Genomic DNA, 17028 nt, shown 5'->3' with positions numbered 1-17028 from the left:
AACCCCCAAGTGCTTTACAGGAGTTTATAATGTGGAGCCGTGAAAATTAAAAAATCCTTTTTTTTCCCACAAACATGATCTTTTAGCCCCCAATTTTGTATTTTCCCAAGGGTATCTGAAGAAATTGGATCTCAAAATATTTGGGAGAAAACTACTGTCACAACCCTAATTCTAACTTTAGCCCCAACCCTAATTCTAACTTTAGCCCCAACCCTAACTTTAGCCCCAACCCTAGCCCTAAACCTAATGGGAAAATGGAAATAAATACATTTTTTTAATTTTATTATTTTTCCTCAACAGTTTTTTCTTTATCGCTTTTTATTCCGATTTTTGTTAGGCAGAATGAGCAAAAACCAGCAATTTGTGAATTTCTTTTGGGGGGCGTTTATACCGTTCCGCGTTTGGTAAAATTGATAAAGAAGTTTTATTCTTCGCGTCAGTACAATTACAGCGATACCTCATTTATATTTTTTTTATGTTTTGGCGCTTTTATAAAATAAAAACTATTTTATAGAAAAAATAATAATATTGGCATCGCTTTATTCTGAGGGCTATAACTTTTTTATTTTTTTGCTGATGACGCTGTATGGCGGCTCGTTTTTTGCAGGACAAGATGATGTTTTCGGTGGTACAATTTTTATTTATATCCGTCTTTATTGATCACGTGTTATTCCACTTTTTGTTCGGCGGTATGATGATAAAGCTTTGTTGTTTGCCTAGTTTTTTTTTTTTTTACAGTGTTCACTGAAGGGGTTAACTAGTGGGACAGTTTTATAGGTTGGGTCGCTACGGACGCGGGGATACTAAATATGTGTACTTTTATTGTTTTTTTTTTTATTTACATAAAGAAATGTATTTATTGGAACAATATTTTTTATTTATTTATGTAGGTTTTTTTTTTTTTTTACACAAGTTAACATTTTTTTTTAACTTTTTAACTTTGTCCCAGTGTGGGACATCATGGTAAAGTGTCAGATCGCTGATCTGACACTTTTGCAATGCACTGTGTCAGATCAGCGATCTGACAGGCACTGCAGGAGGCTTGCCGGTGCCTGCTTTGTGCAGGCACTTGCAAGCCACCTCCCTGCAGGACCTGGAAGGAGCCCCGCGGCCATCTTGGATCGGGGGCCTGCAGGGAGGAGGACGGAGGAGACCCGCGGAGCAACACGATCACATCGCGTTGCTCTGAGGGTCTCAGGGAAGCACACAGGGAGCTCCCTCCCTGCGCGATGCTTCCCTATGCCGCCGGAACACTCCGATCATGTTTGATTGCAGTGTTCCGGGCTTAATGTGCCAGGAGCGGTCTGTGACTGCTCCTGTCACTTAGTGCCGGATGTCAGCTGTGCAGTCAGCTGACACCCGGCCGCGATCGACCGCGCTCCTCCCCTGAGCGCGCCTGATCGTGTTAGACGTACTATCCCGTCGGTGGTCATACGGTCCCATACCACCTCGACGGGATAGTACGTCTAATGTCAGAAAGGGGTTAAAATAGAACTCTTTTAACACAATTATCAAATGTATATGCGGAGAAAAAGGGCACAGAATTTCAGGAAAAGAACATCTCTCCAACGATTAAGCATGGGGGTGGATCAATCATGCTTTGGCGTTGTTTTGCAGCCAGTGGCACAGAGAACATTTCACAGGTAGAGGGAAGAAAGGCTTCAATGAAATTTCAACAAATTCCTGATGCAATCAAAACACCATCTGAAGTTGAAAAGAGGATGGCTTCTGTAAATAAATAATGATCCTAAACACATGTCAAAATCCACTATAGATTACCTTTTGAGGTACCTCAAAAGGCGCAAGATGAAGGCTTTACAGTGGCTCTCACAGTTCCCTCATCTGATCATCATTGAAAATTTGTGGCCAGACCTTTAAGTAACAGTGCATGCAAGACAACCCAGGAATCTCACAGTACTGGAAGAATTGTCCAAGGAAGAATGGATGAAAATCTCTCAAAAAAGAACTGGGGCTGTTTTATGACTTTAAAAAGGGTTTACAAGCTGTGATACTTTCAAAAGGTCCTAACCATGCAGGGTACCCAACTTTTGCATTGGACCATTTTCCTTTTTGTAATTTTTCAAATGTAAAAGTTGAAAAAAAATATTTTTATTGCCTAAAATACAAAGGAAATGCGTCATCTTTAATTTTAGGCCTTTTAGAGATCATTTCATCTTCAACTGGCTTATTTGTCCACGATAACAGTAATTTTGACCAAGGGTGCCCAAACTTTTGTATGCCACTGTATGCTATATATAATGGTGTGGCTGTTTAAGGTGTGTTAGGAGCAAGATATTTTTCAGACAGTGTCCTTCAGACTGTGATTAAGGGCTCCATTCCACTTGCTAGAAAAAAAACGGTCCGATTTACGGACCGAAAAAACGGATGTAACGTATGCGATTGTCATGGGAGTGTCATGCGATTTTTTTTATCGCAACATCCATATGACATCCGTGTTGCTGTCTGATTTTAACACACCGGTGTCCTTTGAAAAGCTGGTAGTTCAGCGCAGCGTACAGTAAAATCACACTGACAGCTTAGATTAGAGTAGATATATACACATAGAATAGATATATATACATATATATATATATATATATATATACAGTGGGGCAAAAAAGTATTTAGTCAGTCAGCAATAGTGCAAGTTCCACCACTTAAAAAGATGAGAGGCGTCTATAATTTACATCATAGGTTGACCTCAACTATAAGAGACAAACTGAGAAAAAAAAATCCAGAAAATCACATTGTCTGTTTTTTTATCATTTTTTTTGCATTTTATGGTGGAAAATAAGTATTTGGTCAGAAACAAACAATCAAGATTTCTGGCTCTCACAGACCTGTAACTTCTTCTTTAAGAGTCTCCTCTTTCCTCCACTCATTACCTGTAGTAATGGCACCTGTTTAAACTTGTTTCAGTATAAAACGACACCAGTGCATACCCTCAAACAGTCTGACTCCAAACTCCACTATGGTGAAGACCAAAGAGCTGTCAAAGGACACCAGAAACAAAATTGTAGCCCTGCACCAGGCTGGGAAGACTGAATCTGCAATAGCCAACCAGCTTGGAGTGAAGAAATCAACAGTGGGAGCAATAATTAGAAAATGGAAGACAAACAAGACCACTGATAATCTCCCTCGATCTGGGGCTCCACGCAAAATCCCACCCCGTGGGGTCAGAATGATCACAAGAACGGTGAGCCAAAATCCCAGAACCACGCGGGGGGACCTAGTGAATGAACTGCATCGAGCTGGGACCAATGTAACAAGGCCTACCATAAGTAACACACTACGCCACCATGGACTCAGATCCTGCAGTGCCAGACGTGTCCCACTGCTTAAGACAGTACATGTCCGGGCCCGTCTGAAGTTTGCTAGAGAGCATTTGGATGATCCAGAGGAGTTTTGGGAGAATGTCCTATGGTCTGATGAAACCAAACTGGAACTGTTTGGTAGAAACACAACTTGTCGTGTTTGGAGGAAAAAGAATAATGAGTTGCATCCATCAAACACCATACCTACTGTAAAGCATGGTGGTGGAAACATCATGCTTTGGGGCTGTTTCTCTGCAAAGGGGCCAGCACGACTGATCCGGGTACATGAAAGAATGAATGGGGCCATGTATCGTGAGATTTTGAGAGCAAACCTCCTTCCATCAGCAAGGGCATTGAAGATGAAACGTGGCTGGGTCTTTCAACATGACAATGATCCAAAGCACACCGCCAGGGCAACGAAGGAGTGGCTTCGTAAGAAGCATTTCAAGGTCCTGGAGTGGCCTAGCCAGTCTCCAGATCTCAACCCTATAGAAAACCTTTGGAGGGAGTTGAAAGTCCGTGTTGCCAAGCGAAAAGCCAAAAACATCACTGCTCTAGAGGAGATCTGCATGGAGGAATGGGCCAACATACCAACAACAGTGTGTGGCAACCTTGTGAAGACTTACAGAAAACGTTTGACCTCTGTCATTGCCAACAAAGGATATATTACAAAGTATTGAGATGAAATTTTGTTTCTGACCAAATACTTATTTTCCACCATAATATGCAAATAAAATGTTAAAAAAACAGACAATGTGATTTTCTGGATTTTTTTTTCTCAGTTTGTCTCCCATAGTTGAGGTCTACCTATGATGTAAATTACAGACGCCTCTCATCTTTTTAAGTGGTGGAACTTGCACTATTGCTGACTGACTAAATACTTTTTTGCCCCACTGTATATATATATATGTCAGGGAGACACCTATATATATATATATATATATATATATATATATATATATATTTAATGCAGCGCTAGATAGCTTAAAAGCCGGTAATTCAATTGCCGGCTTTTCCTATCTCCTGCTCAAACCATGATATGTGACATGGTTTACATAGAGTAAACCATCTCATATCCCCCTTTTTTTGCATATTCCACACTACTAATGTTAGTAGTGTGTATGTGCAAAATTTGGGCGCTCTAGCTATTATATTTAAGGGTTAAATCGCGGAAAAAATTGGTGTGGGCTCCCGCGCAATTTTCTCCGCCAGATTGGTAAAGCCAGTGACTGAGGGCAGATATTAATAGCCTGGTGAGAGTCCATGGTTATTGCCCCCCCCCCCGGCTAAAAACATCTGCCCCAGCCACCCCAGAAAAGGCACTTCTGGAAGATGCGCCTATTCTGGCACTTGGCCACTCTCTTCCCACTCCCGTATAGCCGTGGGATATGGGGTAATTAAGGGTTAATGTCACCTTGCTATTGTGAGGTGACATTAAGCCAGATTAATAATGGAGAGGCGTCAATTATGACACCTATCCATTATTAATCCAATAGTATGAAATGGTTAAAAAACACACACACATTATTACAAAGTATTTTAATGAAATAAAGACACAGGTTTTTTTAATATTTTATTATACTGATAATCCACCTGAAGACCCTCGTTCTGTAAAAAAGTTAAAATAAAAAAACAACAATATCCCATACCTTCTGATGATCAGTCTTGTCCCACGCTGTGAATCCATCTGAAGGGGTTAACTAATTTTACAAGCAGAAGCCTGCTAATGCAGCTGTGCTCCTGCCTGTAAAACCCTGTGGAATAAATGGAATGTAGGTCAATGACCTGTAGTTACCTTCAGTCACGGTGATGCGCCCTGTGCTGGATGTCCTCATATGAACTTGAGCGTGGGAACATTACGCAATATTTTCCCACGCTCGAGTTCATAAACCATGTCTCATATCATGTCGGGTTTGTGAAGGAGATAGCAAAAGCCGGCAATTGAATTATCGGCTTTTAAGCTATCTAGCGCTGCATTAAATATAAATATATATATATATAGATGTCTCCCTGGCATATATATATATATATATATATATGTATATATACCTATTCTATGCGTATATATGTACTCTAATCTAACCTGTCAGTGTGATTTTACTGTACACCGCGCTGAATTGCCGGCTTTTCAAAGGACACCGGTATGTAAAAATCAGACAGCACTCGCATGGTGCGAGTGCTGTGCGTTTTTTTTCTCGCACCCATTGACTTGCATTGGCGAGTCTCGTCCGAGAATCGCAGCAATACGCAGCATGCTGCGATTTTTTTCTCAGTCCGATTTTGGCTGAGAAAAAAAATCGCAAATGGAATGTCACCTATTGAATAACATTGATCCGAGTGCAATCCGATTTTTTATCGGATTGCACTCATCCGTTTTCCTCGCAAGTGGAAAGGAGCCCTAAGGCTAAAAATCTGTCCTCCTTCCACATTTACTACAGAACCTGGAAGACTTAGGCTAGGTTCACACCAGGTATTTTTGCTGCATTTTTTATGCTAATTTTCAACTGTATTTTACAGTTATAGCAAAGCCTATGAGATTTCAGAAATCTCATGCACACACATTGTTTTTTTTGTCATCAGTATTTTGTCTGTTCCCTGTTTTTTTTGGACATAAGAGTCACTTCTTTTTCTAGGAGGCAATTAGTGATGAAAAAAATGCTGACAAAATGAAAATAAGCAAGTACACTAGTATATGAAACCCATTTATTTTGTGATTTTTCAAGGTTTACCATCTTGTCTTGGTCACCTGAGATGGCAGTTTGGAGTAGTATAGTCTCATTAAATTAGTGATGCGTACAAAGCTGGGCGTGACCAATCAGCAAAGCGTGGTTTAAATCCCGCACCAATTCGCGGCCGGACTGCGCCTGTCGCTGATTGGTCGTGGGCGGCTAGCGCGACCAATCAGCGACGCGGGATTTCCGTTACAAACAGACGGAAATGGACCTTAGACAATTATATACATATATAAACATATGTTTTATATTAGTGACCTGTGTTCATGCTTGTGTGGTGGAAGCAATGCTGAAAATAGGATAACCCAGGTGCACTACTATAGCAAACGTAAATCCGGGAGGTGCAAAGCCAGTAGTAGAAGCAATCAATGAGAAAAGAGATTAAAGAAGCACTACTGCAAAATATGCACACTACACTTGAAAATAATGAAATACCATATATATAAACTTTATTGGCACACGATACAGCAAGTAACATAAAACATAATTAAAAACAAATGTGGATACAACCACTCCAACGTCCTGGAAAGTTAAGAATCAAATCAGCAGTACACATAACCCTGTACTGAGACTTGTAATTAGTTCCATAAAGAATACAGTATCTAATACCCAGTGTAATTCAGGGTATGTAAAGCCATAAATCATGACATGGGTCTGCTCCCTATAAGGACCCCCATAAAGCAATAAGGGATCATAAAGTCTGCAGCAGTAGGCTGCATAAAAAAATAAAGGAAGAACCCCGGGAGGCACAGTTGCCAGTACAAAGGCAGTGGTGAAAAAGATTGTAATAAAAGTGAAAACCAAAAGTGGACAATAAATGACACCATTGTCAGTCACAATATAGCAATCACCAGCAAAAAAACAGTAAGGTGGAACTTACATCAGTATATCAAGAGGTTAAACCCAGATGCGGCCCCACGTTTATCGCCGTAGCGGTATGGCTTCGTCAGCGGAAGTCAAAGCATGTCAAGCTTTACTTTGAGATCCTGAAAAACGCACCAAAAACTTGCGTTTTTGACGCTGCTTCTTTTCTGCCAAGAGTGGAGGTTTTGCTGCAGTAAAAAACGCTTACCATAAGGAAAAAGCCTTACCAAAACCTGTCAAATGACAAATTCACTAGCAGGATGCAGCAAGCCCTCACTAATAAAGGCAGGGGCTACACAGGTGCAAACTATTGACAGAAACAGCCACCCACACACCTACCAGATTATGGAGGGGTTGGCTGCCTAGTAGAAAAAATGCACAATAATGAGGCTTGCGTACAAAGCCAGTCACACAGGTATGTGTGATGCAAAGTGTCCGGCTTACAGCCTATTAATAACGCCCATAATATTATAAGGCGGGCTGCCCAGCAGTATATATATATGCACCCCACAGGGACACACGCCTAGTACACCTATCCAACAATTAAGAACCGGGCTGCATTCTGCAAAAAATGATAAAAAGTGCAATTAAAGATGAAAAAAAATATTTATATGATAAATATATTAAATGAGGTATTCATTGATCTTTTGGCCAAGATAGATACGTTCACTACCCCACGTCAAGGGTCCCCATACTTGCGAGTCCTAACACTAATTTCAAAAACAGCTAGCATAGAAAAATTGAGGATAACATACCATAAGGAAAAGGCCTTACCAAAACCTGTCAAATGCACTAGCAGGATGCATCAGGCCCCTGCTTTTATTAGGGCTTGTTTCCACATGCGAGAAACACGTCCGTGTCTCGCATGTGGAAACGAAGTTCTGGCGCCGGCACTCCGGAGTGGAGCGTGCGGCTGCATGTGTTGCTATGCGGCCGCACGCTCTGCTCCGGAGTGCCGGCGCCAGAACTTCGTTTCCACATGCGAGACACGGACGTGTTTCTCGCATGTGGAAACAAGCCCTTAGTGGGGGCCTCCTGCATCCTCCTAGTGCATTTGTCATTTGACAGAAAAAAAACGCTGCAGAAACGCCTAGTGTGAACTGAACCTTACATCCATTGTTGCAAGAACTGGTAAATTCAACCTAGGCTGTTTTCAATCTCCCGGTTACTTTAGTTCCTTCAGTGTGGATTGAATTTGAGCCCATATTCAAACTCTGACAAAGGACAGGGCCCTATCTATTTTGTTTAAGTGCTCCTTGGCATCCTAGTTTTACATGTATGATGTGGCTTATACAGTCCCTCCTTAGCCTCATCCTACCTCACCCATGGATTTTAATTTTGATCCATGATGTAGTGCAGTCATATTCTTTTGAGCTTGTTGGCAGCCTTACACATCCTCTCTTTGGAAGGTTGAATTTCTAGTGGCCATTACTTCCATCGAGCAAGTTAAAGAATTGGCAACCTTGTCTTTAAAGTCTTATTTAAGAGTTTTCCATAATCACAAAGTAGTCCTAGACCATCGTCCTGTGTCCCCCAATGATTGTGGATCTTGCTGACAGATTCCCTTTAGAGAGGAACTGTCAGCAGGTCAAAAGTAGCCAGTTTTTGTTCTTATTTTGTCCTGATACGTCTCTCAGTAATCTAATTTTTATAGTCTTTACAAAGGGGGTGATGCTAATAGATATTGTGCTTAGCAGTCTAAAGATACACCCGTAGAGAGTCCTGTGAGCCACGCCCCATCGGGAAAGACCTTATAAAAACAGAATATTCAGGGGAACAGCTGGAAATAAAATAAAAGCAAAAAATGGCCACTTTTATCCTGACAACAGGTCCTCATTAAACCTGCTTGTAAGTTAAACACTAAAAGGGCCCAATTCTCACTGTTCAGCCCTCGGATATACAGGGTGGGCCATTTATATGGATAGATCTAAATAAAATGGGAAGGGTTGGTGATATCAACTTCCGGTTTGTGGCACATTAGTATATGGGGAAGGGGGGGGGGCAAAACTTTTCAAGATGGGTGGTAACCATTGCGGCCATTTTGAAGCCCACACATTTTTTTTTATCCAACTTTATTTTTCAGTGGGAGAAGGGTCATGTGACACATCAAACTTATTGAGAATTCCACAAGAGAAACCATGGAGTGCTTGGTTTTAACGTAACTTTATTATTTCATGAGTTATTTACAAGTTTATGACCACTTATAAAATGTGCTCAAAGTGCTGCCCATTGTGTTGGATTATCAATGCAACCCTCTTCTCCCACTCTTGACACACTGATAGCAACACCGCAGAAGAAATGCTAGCACAGGCTTCCAATATCGGATGTTTTAGATGCTGCACATCTCGTATCTTTTCAGCATAGATAATTTCCTTCAGACAGATGACCCCAAAGATAAAAGTCTAAGGGGGTCAGATCAGGAAACCTTGGTGGCTATTCAACTGGCCTACAATGAAAAATCCACTTTCCAGGAAACTGTTCATGTAGGAATGATCGGACCTGACACCCATAATGTGGTGGTGCACAATCTTGCTGGAAAAACTCAGGGAACGTGCCATCTTCACACAGGTGGATTATATTTATCATCATTAGGCATTTAGGACAACACTGGATCATTCAGAGATCCACAATGAACTTCTGGAGTGAGTTTGCTGCACTGAAAGTAAAGGAACCGAATAATATTGCACGCTCCACTTTTCAGTTTTTGATTTTCCGCAAAAATTTAAAATAACCAATAAATTTCGTTCAACTTCACAATTGTGTTCCACTTGTTGTTGATTCTTCACCAAAAAATTTACATTTGGTATCTTTATGTTTGAAGCATGATACAGTTATATGAAAAAGTTGGGCACCCCTATTAATCTTAAGCTCAATGTTTTATAAAAAAAAAAAATTTTGCAACAGCTATTTCAGTTTCATATATCTAATAACTGTTGGACACAGTAATGTTTCTGCCTTGAAATGAGGTTTATTGTACTAACAGAGAATGTGCAATCTGCATTCAAACAAAATAGGTATGGGCACCCTTATCATTTTCTTGTTTTATATACTCCTACCTACTTTTTACTGACTTACTAAAGCACTTTTTTTTTTGTTTTCTAACCTCATTGAGCTTTGAACTTCATAGCCAGGTGTATGCAATCATGAGGAAAGCTTCTTAAAGTGGCCACTTGCAAGTTGTTCTCCTGTTTGAATCTCCTCTGAAGAGTGGCATCATGGGCTCCTCAAAATAACTGTCTAATGATCTGAAAACAAAGATTATTCAACATAGTTGTTCAGGGGAAGGATACAAAAAGCTGTCTCAGAGATTTAACCTGTCAATTTCCACTGTGAGGAACATAGTAAGGCAATGGGAGAACACTGGTACAGTTCTTGTTAAGGCCAGAAGTGGCAGGCCAAGAAAAACATTAGAAAGGCAGAGAAGAAGAATGGTGAGAGCAGTCAAGGACAATCCTCAGACCACCTCCAGAGAGCTGCAGCATCAACTTTCTGCAGATGGTGTCACTGTGCATCAATCAACTATACAACGCACTTTACACAAGGAGAAGCTGTATGGGACAGTGATGCGAAAGAAGACGTTTCTGCAAGCACGCCACAAACAGAGTCGGCTGAGGTATGCAAAAGCACCTTTGGAGAAGCCAATTTCTTTTTGGAAAAAGGTCCTGTGGACTGATGAAACCAAGGTTGAGTTGTTAGGTCATACAAAAAGGTGTTATGCATGGCGACCCAAAAATATAGCATTCCAAGAAAAACACTTGCTACCCACAGTAAATTTTGGTGGAGGTTCCATCATGCTTTGGGGCTGTGTGGCCAATGCCGGCACCGGGAATCTTGTTAAAGTTGAGAGACGCATGGATTCCTCTCTCAGTATCAGCAGATTCTTGACAATAATGTTCATGAATCAGTGACAAAGTTGAAGTTACGCAGGGGATGGATCTTTCAGCAAGACAATGATCCAAAACACCGCTCCAAATCTACTCAGGCATTCATGCAGAGGAACAATTACACTGTTCTGGAATGGCCATCCCAGTCCTCAGACCTGAATATCATTGAACATCTGTGGGATCATTTGAAGAGGGCTGTCCATGCTCGGCGATCATCAAACTTATCTGAACTGGAATTGTTTTGTAAAGAGGAATGGTCAAAAATACCTTCATCCAGGATCCAGGAACTCATTAAAAGCTACAGGAAGCGACTAGAGGCTGTTATTTTTGCAAAAGGAGGATCTACTAAATAGTAATGTCACTTTTCTGGTGGGGTGCCCATACTTATGCACCTGTCAAATTTTGTTTGAATGCAGATTGCACATTTTCTGTTAGTACAATAAACCTCATTTCAAGGCAGAAACATTACTGTGTCCAACGGTTATTAGATATATGAAACTGAAATAGCTGTTGCAAAAAAAACAACAATTTTTATAAAGCATTAAGCTTAAGATTAATAGGGGTGCCCAAAATTTTCATATAACTGTATGTGGGAAAAGGTTGAAAAGTTCCAGGAAGCCGAATACTTTGGCCCTCCTTGTATTATTCTATACTATTTATTTATTAACTTACTACAGGTTAGTTGCTCATTTTGTTTTTATCTTAGGTTCTGTTATATTAATCCATTATAAAGTGGATTTTGTCTTTTTACTGTGCCCCTTACAATTGGTGTTATTAATCAGGTATGGTCTTTCATTGCAGATTAATGGTATATCTTTGGACGACAAATCTATTACAGAATGTGAGGCTCTACTCAGGAACTGTCGGGAATCACTCAGCATCTCTCTAGTAAAGGTAAATTCAAGATTAGTGTAGTCAAGCCATGTAAAATTCTGAAGTTTCCAGGTTATATTGAAATTGTAGGTTTACACAGCATTGTTGAAACTATAAGGCTGGAATCACACTAGCGTACAAAAAAATGGTCTGAAATTGATCCAGAAAAGTAGGACGAGTGTCATGCGATTACAATGCGATTTGTCTCACTTAGCATCCATATAACATTCTTGTGCAATCTTCTTTTACATACTGTAATTCCCTATGCAATTTAAAGCTAGTTTACAAAACTAATAAAGAATTCTCATATCAAGATATACAATAGATAGAATATAGAAAGATATTACATATGTAATAGAAAAAAAATTGATCTAAAAAGAAAAAAGAAATGTCATTGGCAAGCAAACTGAGACTAATGTGGGTTCCAAACCTTCCAGGCAATTAGATAGCAGCTGGAAGAGTATATCCCAATAAAATTAAAACATAACTTTTACTAATACTATTAAAAATGGACAAAAAATACACAACACAAATACAAAATAAAGGTGCTCACGCCGAAAACTGTGCTCTAATAAAAAACTGGTTTGGTCTCACCAATTGTGGACGAGGGTACCGATGCCAATGATAGAGGATCCCAGGGAGGGTCCAGTAGTTGTAGGATTAGACAGAGGGGACGGGGACCTTATTCCTAAACCCCTGTCATGCCCCAGCAATAACTCCTGTCCTCACAAGGACAGGCCCAAATGAGCCCTACTACGGACACCCCCCACCGAGAAGAAACGCGTAGGGAGGCGTTTACTACATCTTACACGGTGGGGGGTGTCCGTAGTAGGGCTCATTTGGGCCTGTCCTTGTGAGGACAGGAGTTATTGCTGGGGCACGACAGTTGAAATTGATTGTCACACAGTGTTGCTTCTTAAGTGGACAGTTTGATTTCACAGAAGTTTGATTTGCTTGGAGTTATATTTTGTTGGTTAAGTGTTCCCTTTATTTTTTTGAGCAGTGTGTGTGTATATATATATATATATCAGTGCCACAGATATATCTATATATATAATTGTCTAAGGGTTTTTCTGTCTGTCTGTCTGTCCTGGAAATCCCGCGTCTCTGCTTGGTCGAGGCCGCCAGGCTTCGACCAATCAGCGACGGGCACAGCATGGCGACGATGATGTCATAAAGGTTGCCTCGACCAATCAGCGACGGGCACAGTCTGCCGCGAATTCGCCTCGACCAATCAGCGACGGGCACAGTATCGACGTAGATGTCATAATGGTTGCCATGGCGACGATGATGTCATGAAGGTTGCCTCGACCAATCAGCGATGGGCACAGTCTGCCGCGAATTCTGGATCATCATTGTCCATATACTACGGGGACATGCATATTCTAGAATACCTGATGCGTTAGAATCGGGCCACAATCTAGTATATACATATATATATTTATCTTTATATTTCTTAGAGAGATAGCAGAATAGCCAATAATTCATTTGTCGGCTTCTGTTAAATAATTGCAGAAGCTGACAGTATAGGAGACATGTATTACATACGTTAATCCATTGCAGAACAGTTAGATTTTTAGATTTCAGTGTCTAATACTGTTAGTACTATATGTGTGTAAGATTGGGACCTGTATGTATTTAATAAAAGAATGCATTTTCCCACGCCCCAGAGTTCATCTGAGTTCAGGCTGTGAGGGAGTGCAGCTTCAGTGACGTCACCGCTAGTCACTGAAGCTCCGCTCCCAGCATTTCATTCATTCCCCAGTAGTTTACAGCCAAGACACACTGATAGCAACACCGCAGAAGAAATGCTAGCACAGGCTTCCAATATCGGACGTTTTAGATGCTGCACATCTCGTATCTTTTCAGCATAGATAATTTCCTTCAGACAGATGACCCCAAAGATAAAAGTCTAAGGGGGTCAGATCAGGAGACCTTGGTGGCTATTCAACTGGCCTACAATGAAAAATCCACTTTCCAGGAAACTGTTCATGTAGGAATGATCGGACCTGACACCCATAATGTGGTGGTGCACAATCTTGCTGGAAAAACTCAGGGAACGTGCCATCTTCACACAGGTGGATTGTATTTATCATCATTAGGCATTTAGGACAAGATTGGATCATTCAGAGATCCACAATGAACTTCTGGAGTGAGTTTGCTGCACTGAAAGTAAAGGGGTCGAATAATATTGCACAACCCACTTTTCAGTTTTTACATTTCCACAAAAATGTAAAAATAACCAATAAATTTTGTTCAACTTCACAATTGTGTTCCACTTGTTGTTGATTCTTCACCAAAAATTTACATTTGGTATCCTTACGTTTGAAGCATGATATGTGGGAAAAGGTTGAAAAGTTCCAGGGGGCCGAATACATTCGCAAGGCACTGTATATATATATATAGAGAGAGAGAGATATAAAGAAACACAGCAGCACATGTACATGAATCCAGGCTGCTGTGTTTCTTTATATCTATATGATGCAGCTTGCATGTGTTCACATTGGGAGTGCTGGTTGTTGTTTTTTTTCTCTTTATATATATATATATATATATATATATAGATAGATAGATAGATAGATAGATGGATATAGACAGATATATAGATATACTAGATGGTGGCCCGATTCTCACGGATCTGGTATTCTAGAATATACATGTAGTATATAGCACAGCCCACGTACTATATTGCACAGCCATGTAGTGTATAGCACAGCCCACGCAGTATATAACACAGCCCACGTAGTATATAACACAGCCACGTAGTATATTGCACAGCCACGTAGTATATAGCACAGCCCACGTAGTATATAGCACAGCCCACGTAGTATATAACACAGTCCACGTAGTATATAGCACAGCCCACGCAGTATATAACACAGCCCACGTAGTATATAGCACAGCCCACGTAGTATATAACACAGCCCACGTAGTATACAGTATAACAGCCACTTAGTATATAACACACCCCACGCAGTATATAACATAGCCACATAATATATAACACAGCCCGCATAGTATATAGCACAGCCCATGTAGTATATAGCACAGCCCACGTACTATATAACACAGGCCACACAGTATATAGCACAGCCCATGCAGTATATAACACAGCCCACGTAGTATATAACACAGCACACGTAGTATATAACAATGTGGGCACCATATCCCTGTTAAAAAAATAATTAAAATAAAAAATAGTTATATACTCACCTTTCGGCGGCCCCCGGATCCAGGGCAGGCCTTGACCGATGCTCGTCGCGACTCTCCGTTCCCAGTAATGCATTGTGGCAATAGCACGTGATGATGTAGTGGTCTCGTGAGACTGCTACGTCATCATCTCGCGAGACCGCTACGTGATCTCGAGTCATTGCCGCAATGCATTCTTGGGACCGGAGAGCCGCGAGGATCGGGAAAGGCTGGCGCGGTTTGCGGAAGGTGAGAATATAATGTTTTGGAGTTTTTTTTATTATTTTTAACATTATATGTTTTTACTATTGATGCTGCATAAGCAGCATCAATAGTAAAAAGTTGGGCACACTTACACAGTTAATCACAGTGTTAACGGACTGCGTTACACCACGTTATGCCGCTGTGCAACGCAGTCCTAAAACGCTATGTGGGCGCTGACTGGAGGGGAGTATGGAGGGGGCACTGACTGGACGGAAGTAGGGAGGGTCTAATTCGCGTCCGGACTATGTCTGTCGCTGATTGGTCGCGGCCAGCCGGCTGCGACCAATCAGCGACCCGGGATTTCCGTTATAGACAAACAGACCGAAGTACCCCTTAGACAATTATATAGATACATATATGTATATATATGTCTGTGTGTGTTTTGAAGATTATTTGGTTTTAAAATGATGTGTACAATTGTATTTTACAAGGCGATTTTAACTTGAGCTTTTACAGAGAGATCTGCTGTATGTGAAATCTCATGTTAAAATTGCATTGCAAATGGATGCCATACAGATATCACACTGTTAATAGATGCAAGGAAATTGCATCCTCGCATTGCAAACTGATTACATACGGATCACTGTTCGGGAACATTTGTTCGATTCTCGGCCATCAAAATCGGACCGATTTTTTATACGGTAAGTGTGACTCCAGCCTATCAGTAAAAATCGGATGCCTCTCTGATGGTCTGTATTGCATGTAATTTATTTCTGGCACTGTCTGATTTCAGAGTGTAATTGCAGTGGAGAAAAAATACACTGATCTGTTCTGCCACATTGAATTAAATTGGTTTTGATTTTTTTATCGGATTTCACTCGTCCAATTTTAAGCGCAAGCTTATACCAAGCTCAAAGTTAATCAAGATTTTCTTATAGGTCTTTCCACCCACTACATCTTGGAGTGGACAAAACCTCTTTGAAAACCTGAAGGAATCTTGTCGCATTCTTCCTCCAAACATTCAAGCCCAGAATAACAGGAACCTAAAGAATAATAGCTCAACACAGACTGATATATTTCGCACAGACATTCTTGATCACAAGAAAGAGATGGGTGATAGCAGTGGATCAGAAAGGGCACTTCAATTGAGCTGCCACAGTCATTCTGAGCACAGCTTGGGGTCCATCTGTGGAGATGCTTTTGTGGGACGTGGCTATGAATTTCTTGAAGAGCAAAGTAGACCTATTGGGTATACTGATGCTATTGCAGACTCTTTGGCTGAGACGTCCACCAACAAGAGGAGTAGTGGCACATGGCCAAAGGTTATGGTGAGCCCTGGACACTCTCAGAGTGAGTTCACTGTCTATAAAAGACCAAAACAGAGAAAGTCCATCTTTGATCCAGAGACTTTCAAGAGACCTCAGACACCTCCAAAACTATGTTTTATGACATCTCACTCATCCCAGCCTTCTAAAGTAGACAGGCCATCCTCTCCCCCAACACCTCCCAAACGCAGTGACTCCATTAAGTTTAAACACAGACATCAGTCAAGTTCAGCGTCCGATTCCACTGTTACTGCTGGTTCACCACCTACTAGTCCATTACCAACTTCTCTTCCTAATAGCTCCCATGACAGTACCCATAAAATCCATCAAAACAGAGGGGTCGGAAAGTGCTGCAGAGAGGATGGGGTAGATTGTTCTTTGGCAGGTTGTAGAGGAAGTGGAGATGTGGAAAGCTGTTTGCAAAGGGCGGAAGAGCCAGAAGTGAAGAGGCCAAGACCGTTATCAGCACCAGCCTTAAAACATAGATTGGCACCCGTTACTATTCCCCACCATTCACTTCAAGTGAGTTTTCATAATTTTGGCAATTTCTGAATTGTAATTATTATAAAATATACTGTGATATGTCCAATTTAACTAGCATTTTTTTTTTACTGTACCAGGTGCATTTTTGTATGTTGGAAAC

At 40.9% G+C, this 17028-nt stretch overlaps 1 protein-coding gene across 3 annotated transcripts in view; it reads left to right on the top strand.

Moving 5' to 3' along the window:
- Positions 1-17028, top strand: part of DLG5 (discs large MAGUK scaffold protein 5) — a 679445-nt gene that overhangs the window by 433812 nt on the left and 228605 nt on the right. For all 3 annotated transcript variants that reach the window (XM_069753072.1, XM_069753075.1, XM_069753073.1), the window contains 2 exons: positions 11596-11688; positions 15999-16907. In XM_069753072.1, the coding sequence (XP_069609173.1) occupies positions 11596-11688; positions 15999-16907 (1002 nt within the window). The remainder of the gene's footprint in view (positions 1-11595; positions 11689-15998; positions 16908-17028) is intronic.

Source organism: Ranitomeya imitator, chromosome 2, assembly GCF_032444005.1.
Source record: "Ranitomeya imitator isolate aRanImi1 chromosome 2, aRanImi1.pri, whole genome shotgun sequence".
Classification (NCBI taxonomy): domain Eukaryota; kingdom Metazoa; phylum Chordata; class Amphibia; order Anura; family Dendrobatidae; genus Ranitomeya; species Ranitomeya imitator.
Note: the sequence above shows the minus strand (reverse complement) of the source record. Positions and strands in the feature narration are given on the sequence as shown.